The sequence below is a fragment of the Primulina huaijiensis genome, chromosome 18, assembly GCF_012295235.1.
Source record: "Primulina huaijiensis isolate GDHJ02 chromosome 18, ASM1229523v2, whole genome shotgun sequence".
Classification (NCBI taxonomy): domain Eukaryota; kingdom Viridiplantae; phylum Streptophyta; class Magnoliopsida; order Lamiales; family Gesneriaceae; genus Primulina; species Primulina huaijiensis.
This window is the reverse complement of record NC_133323.1, coordinates 6084405-6101498: the sequence shown is the minus strand read 5'-3', so window position 1 is coordinate 6101498 and position 17094 is coordinate 6084405. Positions and strand designations below refer to the sequence as shown.

General features: G+C 32.2%; 2 protein-coding genes across 9 annotated transcripts; one reads left to right on the top strand and one right to left on the bottom strand.

The window, feature by feature from the left end:
• Positions 1 to 636: 636 nt before the first annotated feature.
• LOC140964164 (alanine--glyoxylate aminotransferase 2 homolog 1, mitochondrial-like) lies at positions 637 to 4331 on the top strand. Its single transcript, XM_073423708.1, has 9 exons — positions 637 to 1013; positions 1565 to 1795; positions 2222 to 2392; positions 2549 to 2692; positions 2802 to 2981; positions 3104 to 3329; positions 3729 to 3842; positions 3959 to 4045; positions 4286 to 4331. The coding sequence occupies exons 1-9, from the start codon at positions 774 to 776 to the stop codon at positions 4327 to 4329; spliced, it is 1437 nt and encodes a 478-aa protein (XP_073279809.1). The 5' UTR covers positions 637 to 773; the 3' UTR covers positions 4330 to 4331.
• A 427-nt stretch (positions 4332 to 4758) lies between these two features.
• On the bottom strand, positions 4759 to 10071 carry LOC140964165 (transcription factor TGA4). 8 transcript variants are annotated; one of them, XM_073423711.1, is made up of 9 exons: positions 9956 to 10059; positions 8469 to 8663; positions 8297 to 8368; positions 7977 to 8036; positions 7799 to 7876; positions 7638 to 7701; positions 7279 to 7550; positions 6603 to 6830; positions 4759 to 5180 (listed from the first exon to the last, which is right to left on the bottom strand). In XM_073423711.1, exons 1-9 carry the CDS (start codon positions 10007 to 10009, stop codon positions 5028 to 5030), a joined length of 1176 nt encoding a protein of 391 aa, XP_073279812.1. In that variant the 5' UTR covers positions 10010 to 10059; the 3' UTR covers positions 4759 to 5027. The 8 variants fall into 8 exon arrangements, with proteins under 8 accessions (XP_073279812.1, XP_073279813.1, XP_073279816.1 ...); XM_073423712.1 differs by having other exon boundaries at positions 6621 to 6830; XM_073423715.1 differs by lacking the exon at positions 4759 to 5180 and adding an exon at positions 8818 to 9624 and having other exon boundaries at positions 6402 to 6830; positions 8469 to 8634; positions 9890 to 10048.
• Positions 10072 to 17094: the final 7023 nt, after the last annotated feature.

Below are 17094 nucleotides of genomic sequence, written 5' to 3'. Positions count from 1 at the left end.
AGAGTAAAATAACTCATCCCAAACTTGAGACTTTGACGTCAGATATACTACAAGTTAGCAGCAATTACTTCTATGCTTTTGTTTTTAATTTGTTATCCACCAATTGGTTTTATACCACTCTTCTTCTGTAGAGTTTTCACACTTTGCTGGGTGAAGATTGAGTAAAAAAAATGTCTAAGAGAACCTCGAAATTATCAGTTGAATGCTTGTGTCGGATATTCATTGAAGTTTCGTTTATTCTTGTTAGATTAGAAAATATGAGTTTTTTCTTTATTTTTTTCTGATTTTTCTCCGTAACTTGATTATTTAATTCCTCGTCCGTACCCAAATGTCTGCTTCTCAGCAAAACCAGATCATTCTTTCCTGAAAACAAAATTAATGCAAGCTCAGAGAATACGCAAATAATTATGCCAAGAAGTGAACTCCTATTATTCTCAGAATCCCCGAAAAATTCGAAGATAAACATATTGAGTTTATTAATATTATTACAATCCCTTTAAAAAAAATATCGAATAAGATGGAATGTTGACAAATTTTGAAGTGTGTTCATGTTTAAATATATTATTTTCAATTTTAAAGTTTTAAACATGCCCAAAGAAAGTAGGTGCAAGATTCTCTCATCCATGTTACTAAAATACAAAATTCTACATCAAGATTTATAATATTTACCTTTCCGGTCCTGCTCCTCCAGCCCTCCCTCTTTACATCTATGTACACCTACTCAGACACTAGAGCTTGTTAGTGTGTGTGTTTCCTTGGAATAAATTCTTGGTATGGGTTGGGAAAGGAAGCTCTCACGAGGGAGTTTTGTGAGACCATTTTTAAAGAATCATTGGCGGGGGTTGTGTAGCGGTAATGTGGGCTTGCACAGGGGAGTTTTGGATTCGGCTCCGCCAGTGTTACCGGCTTTTGATTATGATCCGAAGCCTTACAAGGGTCCCTTGGCGGAAGAGGTTTTAGAGAAGCGAAGGAAGTATTTGGGTCCCTCGCTTTTTTATTATTACCAAAAGCCTGTAAGCCCATGTTCCTCTCTGTCTGTGTGTTTGTGTTTGTGTTTGTACGTATCATCACATGCAGTGTGTGTTTGTGAGTATTTTTTTCTCCTGTTTTTGGGTTTGTTCAGTTTGTGAATGGATATGGATGAAGATGTGAAATGATGCTGGTGGATTTTTATTCTTCTGTTTTGAAGAATTCTGCTTTTGTGAATGACATAATGATCCTTGAGAATTTCTGTAGTTTCGTATCGGCATGATTCTGCATTCCTTTTTTGACAAGTTATGTTCTTTCTGATGGGTGGGATTATTTGTGTAATTGCTGAAAATTTTTGTGATTACTGTCTTAACAAGTTCAAGAACGCCGACTAATTTATTCTGGAGGAATGAACATCGTATTTGATGTTTTTTCCATTATGTGTTGACATGGACTGACAATGATCGATGGGATTAATTGTGATGTTTGGAGAAAAGCTTCCCAACTGATTGTCCATTCATTTTCTTTTGTGTTTCGATGCAGTTTTATTTTAAGTAAATTTATATTAACTTGCTAGAGTTTTTATATTCAACAGCTCAATATTGTTGAAGGGAAAATGCAGTATCTGTTTGACGAGAATGGAAGAAGATATCTTGATGCATTTGCAGGAATTGTTACAGTGTCTTGTGGTCATTGTCATCCTGACGTGTTGAATGCCATTATGGAACAAATCAAGCTTCTTCAACATGCAACCACCATTTACCTACATCACGCAATATCTGATTTTGCAGAGGGTCTAGCATCTAAAATGCCCGGAAATCTGAAGGTCTTCATAGTTCCTACCTTTTGGATCGTTCACTACATGGTGGCTTCTTAATTATTTTACGTTTATGTTTTAAGAGAATTTTGAAATGTTGTTGGATGTGATGAGGTTTAAAGAATGATTGAAAGTGTTACTGGCAAATAAATGTGTTGTAACTTATTTGTAAAATGTTTACTTCATGTTTGCCTTCTTAACCCAACAAAGAAATGTCCCCTTTGTCTACTCCGATTCATCCAGAAAGGTAACGATTAATCTTTGAGATTCATTAGATGATGGAACACCTTTCTAATAGCTGTTGTGCTACTCTCAAATTTTTTTGGTGTTGTTATACTTTCCTTACTTGGTTACAGGTATACCAATCCATTACAATATTTTATGAATTCTGATCTTTGACTAGTGCTCATGATTAAGTTCTTCTTGAAATGGCAGGTAGTGTACTTCGTTAATTCGGGGACTGAAGCTAATGAACTTGCTATGTTGATGGCTAGACTATACAGTGGTCACCTTGGCATGATTGCCTTAAGAAATGCATATCATGGTGGAAGCTCTAACACTATTGGACTGACAGCTCTTAACACATGGAAGTACCCAATTCCTCAGGTCAATATAAGATTCAATTAACTCAGTTTTGGCTCTACATACCTTAAAAATTAAATACACACGCATATATATGTTTTATTTGTTTTTAACATTTTTATATAAGTTGAAGCTTTCACAAGGTGTGCGTCTCTATGTTTTTTTCAATCAACTTTGCAGGGAGAAATCCATCATGTTCTAAATCCAAACCCATATCGTGGAGTGTTTGGGTCTAATGCCAGGTGTTACGCTGAAGATGTACAAGACCATATTGATCATGGTACTTCTGGAAAAGTTGCTGGATTTATTGCCGAGACGATTCAGGTCTGTGGCAATCACTTCTGTTTCCATCTTGTGAAACGGTGTTTGGTCAAGTATTTGTGTTGAGTGCATAGCTCTTGATTATGCTCTTTTAAGTCTTTGCTTACAACAGGGGGTAGGGGGAGCAGTTGAATTAGCCCCTGGATACTTAAAATTAGTTTACGACATTATTCGTAAAGCTGGTGGTGTTTGCATTGCTGATGAAGTGCAAACCGGCTTTGGTCGCACAGGAAGCCACTATTGGGGCTTTGAAACCCAAGAAGTCATTCCGGATATAGTTACCATGGCTAAGGTGTTGGTGGCGATTCAATCTACAGTTTCTTTTTGTTTCAACTTGAAGCAATCTTCTTTGTAGCCATCTTTGACATTCTTTTCGACTCATTTGACTAACCTCTGTGAAATTACAATGTTTAGGGCATTGGCAATGGGTTGCCGCTAGGTGCTGTTGTAACAACTCCTGAAATAGCTAGAGTTTTGGCTCAGAAAATTCAATTCAACACCTTTGGAGGCAATCCTGTATGTTCAGCTGGTGGACATGCAGTTATCAGAGTTCTTGATAAGGAGAAGCGTCAAATTCATTGTGCTGAAGTTGGTTCACATATGATTCACCGTTTGAAGGATCTTCAGCAAAAACATGACAGTAATTCTCTCTTCGTGATTTTTTTTATTAATTGTCACGTTCCTTCAAATTTCAAAAATTTCTGCTATTTAAAACGAAATTTAAATGCACAACATATCCACTAGTAAGATTCTCCAGATTACTCTAATATCTTTGTATATGCAAATCTTTTGCACTGAATTTCTATTCCAAAGAACTTATTTCTTGGAAATTCATAAAAGTGCATCATTTCATGCCTTTATCTATCAATTTAGGTGGTTTTCTGAAGAACAAGGAAAGAAAAAATTGACTCGGTTGATTATTTCATATGAGTATACCGAGAATTTACAGGATATTGCTGTGATTTTTCTCTATTTGACAATATTCTTTTTGCTGGCAATATATATAATAAAAGTTGGCTGGAACTTTTTTATTTGCCAGTAATAGGTGATGTGAGAGGCAGAGGCTTAATGGTTGGGATAGAACTAGTGACTGACAGAAAGCAGAAGACGCCAGCCAAGGCAGAAACTGCAGTATTGTTCGAGAGTCTTCGAGGTTTGTAAAGCATCTGAAAGCAATCCCCTAACGAGGAACATGTGAACTCTAGTTATATCCTTTTAATTTCGTGTTTTGCTACAACATGTTCTTGAGGTTGATATTTTTTATTGCAGAACTTGGTGTCTTGGTTGGTAAAGGTGGACTTCACGGGAATGTTTTCAGAATAAAGCCTCCCATGTGTTTTACCAAAGATGACGCAGGTACCCTATATAATTGTTACGATATCATTTTGGTTCTATGATAAATTGTGGGACGGTTAATAAGTTTGAGAAACTCTTCCACGTGATGGATTATCATGTTAGTCTTAGTATGTTAATTTCGTTTTCTACTCTCGAGTTTATGACCTAACATTAGTGCATGAGATAGAGCATTTCTTGCAGTAGATTTCATGAGATCCCACTATTGATTTTTCAAGTCGTCAAACGTTTATGTTTGTGCAGATTTCCTAGTTGATGCAATGGACTATGCCATTTCAAAGTTATGACAGATTTGTCATTGAACGTGGATGATGAACGAATCCCTTCCAGATAATAAATTTGCACCTTTTGATTAAGAAAATTGTGTCTAACTCCCTGCAGATCACAGATTTGTCTTTTCCGAATTGCTGAAAGTTATAAAAAATGTGTGCGTAAATAAGTCGACATCTAGTGTTCAATGCATAGATAGTGCATACGCATGTCTTCAACAATGGTTTTCCACAGTAAAATATTTTGCTTCATCATTGGCATGTTTAAACACAGCTCTCGGACAATTTCTCGGCACTACAGAATAGAGAAAACTTGAATCTTACGACGGGTCGTGTACCGTCACTTGGCACATCTACTTACATCAAACCATTCACAAGGAATGTTTGCACAAGCTTTTCATTTTACATATTAATCAGAGGCCCTCGATACAAAGTGTGAAACATATCTGGTAATCAAGTCTCGTAAACTTCAGAAGTATTCATAAAGAAGCTTCCCAAAACAACTACAAGCACAAAATGGGAGAAAAGGAAGCAAAACAGAAATAAAGAAAATAATAAAGTATTTCTACACTTCCTCTTGACAGGCTACCTAATCATATTCACAGGACCCCAATCATAGGAAGCCGCTCAAAAATGGCAGCAAGCTAAGAAATTCTCCAATATATCATAATACTACATCAGGAATCAGCTAAACTGGAAGCTTAAAAAGTGTGTAACTAGGTTGGTTCGCAGGGGCGTGAAGACCAAAGAGAACTTAAAGCTCGAAGACGCTGCAAATACTCCCCCAATGCGAGAAGGCCTCGAGCAGCTTGGGGAGGCTCCAGAATACGAGAAATCTGCTGCAGAGTTTCTTGTCTAAGATGATCTGCCTGTTATCATGATCAAAAGAACAATTAAAACAGTATATGTCGCCAGTTGTGTGCATTTCTTAGAAAGCAGAGTAGCTAGGGGTGTTTAAACTTCGGATAAAACCGAAAAAATCGAAAATCCAAACTGAAAAAACCGAACACTGAATCAAACCGAAAATCGAATTTTATAATTCGGATATAAATGTTAAAACTGAAATTTATTTGATTTAGTTTCGGATTATATATGTCAAAACCAAACCGACCGAAAAAACCGAAATTTCATTAAATTAATAATTTTATTTTTATTATATATTTTTTGAGATGATAGCAGTGAATGATGAATTATTTTGAATAATATTTAGTTGATTAATGTTTATGTAATTCATTTAGACTTTACATTTAAATGTTTTACTAAGAAATCATGTAAAAAGATAACATATTATATTTTACAATATATTTGTCTTATTAATTTAAATAATTGTATCAAAACCGAAATAACCGAATCATTTCGGTAGAAAACCGAACCGAACAGAAGAAAAATGGTTCGGATATCGTATTATATATTTGTAAAATCGAAAAAACCGAAATAAAAAATCGAAAACCGAACCGACTGATGAACACCCCTAAGAATAGCAACATAATCTCTAAGGTTAAGCAACGGGTCTCCATTCGGAACGAACTCATTATCGGATGTCGAGTTCGATCTCAGTGAGTTAACTTGAACCCGAACTCGACTTTTTCCTTATATTTGGTGTTTTCCNTATAAAATATATGGATTTAGTAATATCACTTTATAAATCTGAATTTTCAATCGGGTTTTTGGTATTTAAAAATTTTAAGAATATAATATATTCAGTTATAATTTTAGAAAAGAAGTAATAATAGACATCCCAAATTTGGTGGAAATTTAAATAAAAATAGTAATGTGATCCTCGAGATCATCAAAATACCAAATTAATTAAATTATCTCAAAATTATATAACAAAGTATTTTGATTATTTTTCTTATATTGAACAAAAATCAAATAAAGTTTGAAATTAATTTATATTTCAATGAATTTAAATTCTACAGGTTAAGTTACTTTTGCACTTAAACTAGTGTATCCCAAAAAAGCTTAATGTGTGGGTTCAAGGCTTGGATTTTGATTTGGGGTTCTTCAGTTTTAGGAATTGAACCACACCGTAAGCCATTCATTTCAGTTCAAATTTAAAAACCTTATTAGGAGAAGGAAAGGGGTAAATGCAATTTCCTCCGATTTTAAAATGAGTTTTCTGGAAAGAAAAAAAAAGTAAGTATAATTTGTGGTTTTATTATGGAGAAGGAAAGAAGTGGTTGGTGTGTAAAACGAAACCAAACATGCCCCATCTGTTTGAAAAGTTTGTAAGCATGCAAGCCTATTTGTCTACATATAATTTGTAAGCATAAGAAAGTACAAGATATTACCTGACCAACAAACCTTACCAGAGCTTCCAACTTCTCTATGGCAGCAGTAATCTGTGGGAGGTAGTTCCCCTCACCTAGTCGACCAGCGCCAACTGCTTCGGCTACAATGTAACGGAGTTTTTCCATTCCCTGAGAAAATGCATCTTCTGCTTGCTGACAATTTTGTCTAAGATTACAAACTTCAAAATGTTGTTGTTCAGACATGGGCTCTAGATGTGGCAATAGAACCTGATGAGAAACACAAGTTTACAATCACTATTCAATTTGTAGAGCCAAGAACACGACAAATATACTGTTACGTAGCAGCAATTTCCTTAGCTGTCGTGTTGTAAACATCTATATGCCACAATGAATCAAAACTCGACATTTGGACCGCGGTAGGCTGCGAAGTATTTGAGTTACATCGCTATAAATAGGTTTAACTTTTAATATACTGACAAATTTTTATTCTTACAAGTAGTATTGGAGTCAAGACCGTGTATTTGGTTCCTGTCATTTGCAAGTGAACAATTATAGGTCTTATACAGTATATAAGATTCAAAATGCACTTCTACTGCCACTTTTGTTATAGTAACAAGTTCTCAATCCGTATACTTGTGTGCTTTCTTGAAAGCAAAAACTCGAGGTGTTAAAATAGGGAAAGTATTCTAACAATTCAAAGGCATTTTATCATCACCTTTAAGAGTTCCGAAGGCCGAAAGCCCCCAATCCACAAGAAGAATCGTTCAGCTGATGTTTTCCACATTCCAGACATGAGATAGAATACATCAATCCTAGCAGCTGTTGCTTTCATTGCAAAGAGATCAGCATAATGCTTTAATACACGCTCGATGAGGATCGACAGTTCCATATCTCCAACATTTGATTGTAAAGCATTTCTTAAATCGGAGATTTGTATGTTTTGTTCTTCCACCCAGTGTCCATACTCCATCTCAAATGCAGTAATACCTTCATGTTCAAAGAAGGGAAATCAACACATCTGGTTAAGAAAATAATTGAGATCGGCACACTTCACTGCATGTTATCATCACAAACCTGGGTTTATGGTTTCGGAGTAGCCTAGCTGGCTGGTATCTAAACCACCACCTGCACACAAACCCTGCAGCAAAATTAACTCCTTTATGTGTTGTTTGGCTCGAACTTTCAGCAACATAGATGATGCTGTAAATAACAGTGCTGTTTTTTTTTATCTTTACCTGTTGTCTGGCTCGGCCGAGCTCTTGCTCTAATTGAATAAGTTTTAATTTACTACTTTCTAACTGCTGGACATAAGCCTACAAAATAAATTTTGTATCAGCCTGATACCTTTTTACGAAGTCGAATTTTGACATATCCTTTTTGACAAAGTGCAACATTGCAATGACATCCTAATACCTTTTTACGAAGTCGACTTTTACGAGCAGCCTCACGGTTTTGAGCTAGGCGTCTCTGTACCTGAAATGATAATTTCCTCAGTTTTGTGGCCAATAATGAAGAAATATAACATCGACATAACAACTTTAATGATACAACTTACAAGAGAAGCTATAGTTTAGAAAATGATACAACACAGTCTACAAGTGGGCGGGAAACTAAATCAGGTGAAAGAGTACAAAATATTCTGTAAATGACCCATGCAACAAGAATATTTGATGTCTTGTCGAATCAAAACCAACAAAAACAAAGAAAATAACAGAATGTCTACCCAAATTTACCTTATCAGGTCGTCTACTCGCTTCTTGGTCATTACTGGAAGGTCCAACGGTTCCGTGTGAAGTCTCCTCAGACTAGAAATACAGATAAGAAGCAAGTTAACATATACGTGGCACAACCTTAGGAATATATAGATCGATATATAGAAATGACATTCACAAGATTGAACAGAACCTGATTGTCCAGCTTGCCTTCTATCTCTAGAATCATTGGTGGAGATAAGTCTTCACAGTTGTTCTCTTTGAAATCTCCCCACATAGTCATTTGATGGATAGGCTCATATATGTCCATCCGTCTTGAGGGAACAAAATGGGTCGAAGTAGAATTCATTTTATTTCGACTGTGTGTCAATTTAAACTCAATCAGGAACTACCTTAATTTAATTGCTGAATCGATGAGAAATAAGAGACATAGTTAAATTTAACTACATTTTACAATTATAAGGATATCAAAAATAGAAAAAGAACAGAATAACCGGCTCGAGTTTGGAAACAAACACATTATCCAAGCTCAAAGAGTGCACCTTTTCTTAATCGATCTTCATTTTCACAAGAATTGCAAAAGCTTTGATGATGCAGTCAGGCATGCAAGTAACATGTGTGACACATTGATTAGCTAGAACCGACTCCCCCGAAAAGAATATTGCATCACATTAATTGCTTAATTAGTTAATCTAAACTATTGAAGAATGTCAGCTTCATTTGGTAATCTCATGAAATTATGCTTAGGTGAGAGGAATCTAATCTGATCTAATTAAATGAATTTTTCAACTGGTTAGCGCTGAGCCCTTTATTCAGGTCTGATACTACAAATCAACCAATGATCTCCTGAATCTAGTCCTGAAATCTCATTTCGAAAAGCATACAATTCCTTGTATCAAAACATTTTTCGCACAACATTCATTCAATTCGAAAATCATACTTCACTAGTAAACACGAGACGTTTTATATCTTGTATGTCCTCAAGGCTATTCAAAATATCTCGACGGGGTAACTAAATATCACTTCCCAGAACAAAAGGTCACTTAAAGATGAGGATCGAAAGCCACAAGGAGAAGAACAAAAATCCTTATTGCCCTTCTACCTGAAAGGGAAACAATAGGCAACTTGTCCTTGTATGGATTATGAGGCAGTAGATAGTTTAATACGGTACTTAACAAGAACATTCAATCAAAACAAAAAGACCACAATCATGTACAAAAGAATCACGCTCTTCAAAAGATGCATAAAATATCATCACACAAGCTAAGGTCAACAAGCGCTTGCACTAACTACTGCCCAGTTCCTCGAAGGTTGGAGTCTTTTAGATGAAGAGAACCGGAGATATCGTGCTTGAAAAAAAAAAGAGAAAAAAAGTCAGCTATTCTCTCCTAATTTTCGTTATTAAAAGAGAGATCAAGCATCGAATATCACCAATATAAATTATTTGAAACGAGAAAGAGGGAAATGACTGAACACAAAGAAGAACTCAAATCAAGAATCTGCCGAAGAAAACTCCATTCAGTATCCAAACAAAAATCAAATCTTTATATATATATATATATATATATATATATATATCTCAAACCATTTTATTCCTATCAAGAAATAAGATACCTCCAATGGAAAATAGAAAGAACCGATTTTGATGATGAGCTTCCCGCAGAATTAGCAGCTCCCTACGAGAAAGACAAATGGAAGAAAACCCACTGCAGTGATGCAAAGGCCATCTTCCATGTTAAGTTCGCTGTTGAGAACAAGAAAGAAGAAGAATATAATCTGATGGTAAACGCAACATCTCTCCTTCAAATATTTATATTTAAATGCCTCTTTTTCAAAAATAAAAATAATATATTAGAATATGTAAATTACTCATCACTTGTTACTAAATAAGTTTACCGAATTTGCCCATTAATTTACAACCTTTTGCTACTTTATCCCCTGACTAGTTTTTAGTAAAAAATATCGAATTTTCGGTATACAGAGATTATCGTACCAAAAAAATGTCGAATTTATCGAATTTTCGGTATACCGAAGATTTTGGTACGGTACGGTACGGTAATAATACCGAATTTTTCGGTACGGTAACGTTATGCAATTTGAAAATTTTGGTATTTACCGAAATACCGAAAAAATATACAAAAATTTTAAAATATATAATATTTTAAAACATTAAATTTATAAAAAATTTAAAATGTAAGGTATACGGTATATGATTTTCGGTACGATACGGTACGATATACCACCTCTACGGCCCTAACCAATACAGTTTTGTACTGTCGAAATTAGCAACTTTTAACTAAATAACCAACGTTCGATCTGATTTTTTTTTTTACGATCAACTTTGTCTAATTATATTGTAAATACAATGTTCTTCCGACATGATGTAGTGATAAAACATTGGAAGGATAACATGAGAGTCACAAGTTCAAACAATCTTAATGATAGATAAAATTATCGAGAGTTAGCTCTGAGTATGTATAAGTTATGATCAAATCTGAATTTATCTTGAGAAAAATCATTCTCTCCTAGGATTAGTTGGACAAAACTAGATAACCGACTTACCCAATATACATAATATGTTAGAATTCAAGATTATTAAAGGGCATTTTAAATTTTAGAACGATGACAAAAATACTTCAATATGGTTCATTATATAATTTGAGGGGAGAAAATATACATGACATAACGAGGAAAAAAGTTGGTGTTTATTAGATGGTTGACTGCGAGACACATGCACATCATGTGATATATATATATATATATATAATTTTGATATGTTGTTCGCCAATTGTATTCATTGTTGATGATACACTCACATATTGGATGTGATTAAGCATATCAAAATTATACATCAATTAGATGAGTGTCATCTCACCTATAGACACATTGGTAGACATCATATCAAAATGTCCACCACTGAGGTTGACACTCATCTATTGGACACAGAAATGAACATGATTGATGAACATCATAGAAGAAATGTATATATATGTGTATGTGTTACTGATATTATTATTGATCTGGGGATCGAAGGTGTACGTATATGTGTGTGTTTGACATGATGAAGTGGTACGATATTATAACTAAATAATAATTAAAATCACATCTTATTTTAATTTTTTTCCCACTAAAAAATATGCAAGTATTAATCAAAAACTGTATTGTAGTGTGTTGTGCGCACCAGGTCACTCTCAAAAAAATAATTAAAATCGATCACATATTATTTTAATTTTCTTCCCACTAAAAAAATACGCAAGTAGTAAGCAAAACTGTATTGTAGTGTGTTGTGCGCACCAGGTCACTCTCACTACAATTTGCTCGCTCGCTCGCTTGCTTAAATAATTCCCCACCATCCGACATTAAATTAATCATAATTGATTATCAAATAAATTTACTATAAATAAATTTCTTATAGTATAAATTTATTTATAGTAAATTTATAATTTTAAATATTAAAACACTTTCTCGAACAGTAATAAGTGATTTTTTCTATATTATGCACCGTTGTCAAAAAAAAGTTGTTGCATTTTGTCGTTGACTGTAACAGTATTAATTGTTTTTGACTGGTGTTCCAACGATTTTATGTTTATAGGTGATTCATCTCGGTCTAGCCATATTGGTATTGGCTTAGAACCGATGTATCCAAAAAAAAGATATTGAAGAAAATTCCAATGAAAATTGTTGTTATCCCCTCAAGAAAATTCCCATCTTATATTCTCAATTTGCAGGAAATTTCAAATATGAAGTAAAGTCAGTTCTTATTAAATTAGTGTTTATTGAGATTGTGCACTTTCACTTTGATTTTTTTTTTTTGTTAAGAAGTTTAATTGGTGTATATTTCTTATTTCAAAATAATTTTAATTTGGTTATATATTTTTATTGTTTTAAGGCAATAAAACAGATCACATTATTAGTAATATTTTAGACAGGATTATAAAAATGTAAATAAATGAATCGATAATTAAGTGTGATACGTGGCTATGGAGGAGGGGATATTAAAGGAAAAACAAATGGAAATATGGCAGACGTAGAACGAGTAATCAAACCAGTAATAATGTTGAAGAACTTGATAAACCTAGTTAATGATAATAAAATATGATTCCAGCAAACACTGTCACACCCCGAGACCGAAGCATATCGAAATTTGTCATTGTTTAACAATAAGATTTTTTCGAAAATTAATAAATATATTAATTAAATGGTACAATTTTTTTTTATGCTTATTTGAAGGGGATGACGCGATGAGCATTGAGGTTTAAATTATTGTTTTTGTCATTTCCCGGGAAGTAAAGTGTCGGAAGTCGTTTTCGACTTAAAAAGTTTCTTACATCAATCCTAATATTTTTAATTTTTTGTTTATTACATAACAATAATGTAGATTGACAATTAGATGTTTACACCAATATATATACATCTTTTCGTGATCAAAATGTAATTACGAAGATCCAAACAAGTAAGAGTATGTCTTTTGTAAAACGATTCTTTTCGTAAGACGAGTCAAACCGATTCATACTTAAAATGAAAAAAAACGTAATATTTTCTCATGAATCAGATCGGATTGGAGATACGTCTCAAAAAATTGATATGTGAAACCGTTTCACATAATTTTTTGTGAATTTCATAATTAGAAAATTGATTTTTTTTCTAAGAAAATGAATTAATGATATGTACAAAGCCTTGGAATAATAAGCTACAAAATTTGCCAACTAATCAGCGGTCCCATTCATCTTCCATAGGTATGCACGATTCTGTTTGGACATTTTGTACTTATTATTTTCCTTATAGCAGATCTATTGTGAGACGGTCTCACGAATCTTTATCTGTGAGACGGGTCAACCCTATAGATATTCACAATAAAAGGTAATACTCTTAGCATAAAAAGTAATATTTTTTCATAGATGACCCAGATAAAAGATCCGTCTCACGTTATTTTTATTTATTTTTAATAGGAGAGCCTTCAAACTTCTTAATATTGGGTTCCCCTTTTTGGCTTAATATATCAATCCATCTGCGCATAAATTCTAGAAGTGGATCTTACTTATTCACGAGTACACCCAGTCAGTCAAATAATTTCTTGATTGTAATAATTTTTTAAATGACTTCAATAAAATTATACGCCTTCCAAATTCTATAAGTTTCCAGGTGTGTTTTTTTTTTTTTTTTTTTTTTTTTTTGTTATCCGATTAAAAATCTCATCACCCAATTGCTAGATTTCAAATAAATATCAACAATTTAATTGGTGATAAGTTAATTGAACGCAATTGAATCAACACAGATAAATTTATGAAAAATCAAAATATATTAATTAATCAATCAATCAAAGACATAGATTCAACTCAAGTCATATCATTCAAAATTAATTTAGTTCATGGCCTAACACCATTGGTATAACAGTGTCTTCTCTTCGGTGCTCCACTCTGTTCTGATTTGCTCTGATCCGTTCTGATTTTTGATTTTGTCTCTATTCATGTTCTTATATGACAAGTCTATAAAATATGTTTTGAAATCTGTCCAAGTTATGTAAAACTATGTCTATATGTATATATTCTGCTATTGCAGTAATCGATCGATCTTCACTTTGTTGATTGTTTCCTCAAATACTCATCACTCACTTCTCTCTCCAGATAAGATCAAGGAATAGGTGGATAATGAAGAGCAAAAGACGTTATGGGGCTCATAATGAAGTCAAAAATCTGAAGATCAATCATCTGTGCTTAAATTTATCATTGATTCCGCTTTAATTTTCTTCTGCAACTATGTCATGTACTCTTTTGAATTTCTATTATTGTCGGTGTAAAGATAAAGTTTATTTATGAAAAATACTGGTTCTAGATATCTGTTGCGAAGCTTATTGTTTTCAATTCTTATTGTTAAACAATGACGGATGGCAATATGCTTCAGTCTCGAGCCTTGAGTGTTGCGAAGCTTATTGTTTTCAATTCTTATCAAGTTTTTCCACATTATTACTGGTTTGATTACTCGTTCTACATCCGTCATATTACCATTTGTTTTTCCTTTGTTATTTTATTGTTGCACATAAGTATTTATTAACATCGCTAGTCTGAATAACTTAATGATTTTTCTCTTTGTTTTATTTTTTCATTTTTCGACACTCATATAAATTCTTTGGTGTCATATTGGTTATATATAAAAAAATAAAATAAGATTTCAATATATTATAATAAGAAATTATATAACTTAAAATGTTGGGAAGCATTTGTAAATTAATATTTAGATATGAATTTTTCAGTTGTATTATTTTAGCGTTGATTTTATTAAAAAAATAATAAAAGTAATCCATTCATTAATCATGTTTTGAATAACACATTAGGTTTTGTATTTAACAAATATAAATAAAAATAAGAAAAAATAGAAAATGTATTCATTTGTTGCATATAATTCAGAACATGACATCGATACATTGAAATTTGTAATATATATATAGTTTAGAAAATCTTATTAAAAAAATTTTAATAACTGAAGCAATATGTAATGACAAATTTTGATTACCTAAATTACTTGTTACTATAACATCAAATTGAAATAAATGATAAACAATGCAACTAGACGTTAATATGCACAAAAACTCTTGTACGACGGTCTCACGGATTAATTTCGTAGGTCGAATCTCTTATTTGAGTCATCCATGAAAAAGTATTACTTTTTATGCTAAGAGTATTACTTTTTATTGTGAATATCGATAGGGTTGACCTGTCTCACAGATAAAAATTCGTGAGACATTCTCACAAGAAACTTACTACGTTAATATGATGTTAAACGTGGAGTCATTTTATCTTTGAAATTATTTAGCTCACATAGTAGAATAGAATTAGGAACTTTTTCGAAATTTTCAGCATTGGTTTTACATAATCTAGGGCATTGAAAACAGGCGCCTAAGAGCCTCTTGTTATGATTTTTCACCTCTTCTTGACTTTCTTCAATCTTTTAAACTCTTTTTTGTCTCCAAATCGATTTCTTTCCAACACCTCCTTAACCCCTAAGAATTCATGTCACCTAAACTCATGCAAAAGGCACCAAAAAATTACCAATCATGTTAGGATCGATTTGGGACTCTTCAAAAAGTGTCTCACTGTTCGATGAAGCTATTCTTAATCTAAACTGATCAGTGGAGTAATTTTGTATAAAAATGCGAAAGTAACTCGAACTAATGCAACAAAAAATTTGGTCAAACTGATAATAAAACATGTAAACTGATAAAATATGTATAAAAAATGATTGTGTAAAATCATATCAATGAACACACAAGTTTGTTTCTGAAATTTCGAGAACCAAATTCCTTTACTTCTACTCTTCTTCAGCTGCCATAAGGTTCTATTAGGATACTTTGATTTATAAAATCATGTTGTACAATCATATAGATAAAATAAATAAAAAATTTAATATGATTCTTATCCTATAAAAATATATGTGTGTGTGCATCAGTGCATGCATGTATCTCTTACTATTTAATAAATTAAGAGATCCCTGTAACAACTATTTTAAGTGAAATTCCAATACTGAAATTAAATTGTAAATAATAAATATGGAAAAATTAAAGTAGATTATATTGTAATTTTACTAATTGGTAAAACTTTCCATAACCTATATCTTATTTAGAGGGGGTTTGACTCAACTAATTGTAAGTTGTTTCATTTTATAAGCTCTAGTTTGTTTGATAACTTTTTTTTCAAAGAGCTTATAATATACTTCAAAAACCAAATTATTCTCATTGATTTTATCATATCTCGAATCTACTATCATATAATATATCAAATTAATTTTAAAAACTAGTATAGTAATAATAATATTGTCATAACAGGTATTATTACTAATAAATTATAATTGTTCGTACGTCAAATATATAATCATTATTACTAATAAATTATAATTGTTCGTACGTCAAATATATAATCATAATAACTTTTATAAATATAATATAATAATATAAATATTGTAATTATATAATTTCATAATAATAATTAGTATTTATAATCATAATTAACTATTTTGAATACAATTATAATTATAATAAGTAAATATTATTATTATTATTATATATTGGTAGGATCGATCGAAGGATAACCATTGAATACGAGCTTTAATGGTGAATGATTGATGAAGTCTTCATCCAATATTTTAGAGAAATGTCTGACGAGCAAAAATCTTTGGGCGTGGCTCCGTTCAGATATTTATGTGACATTCCTTCGTTTAATTTGCTCTTGATATATTTTCCTCAAGTTGGTTGAAATATCCGAACATATTCATGAGCTATTTGAAAATAAATATTTGAAATATGTTTATTTAATATATAATTATATTATATTAATAAAATATTAAAACTCACAACCATATCATGACTAACGAACAAAATAAACTTAAGTTCAAGTTCAGCTCGAATTCGATAATTTTGAATACAAACCAAATATTTTTCTACACGGCTCGAAAAACTAACGAATCGTCATAATTCGTTTACACCTCTATCTCGTACTAAAATTTTATCACTAAAATTTTTTTTATAACTAAATATATTACCTACATGCATCTCTTGTGTATAAAATATATGTAAGTATATAATTTTCACTATATTAGGATCCTTGTTCTTAGTAACCCACGTAGGTTAAACCGTCGTTGTTGTCAAAACTTTTGGTCCATTTATGTAATATAAGAGTTAACCCATAATTAAATAACTTCCAAAATGATCACATTCAATCCACTGAATTAACTACTCCTTTTTATATTATTGATTGATTTTTATCTTGTCCTAACAAATAAATAAAAAATAAGCCAAAAGTCAGAGTCTTTATATACTTAATTTATAT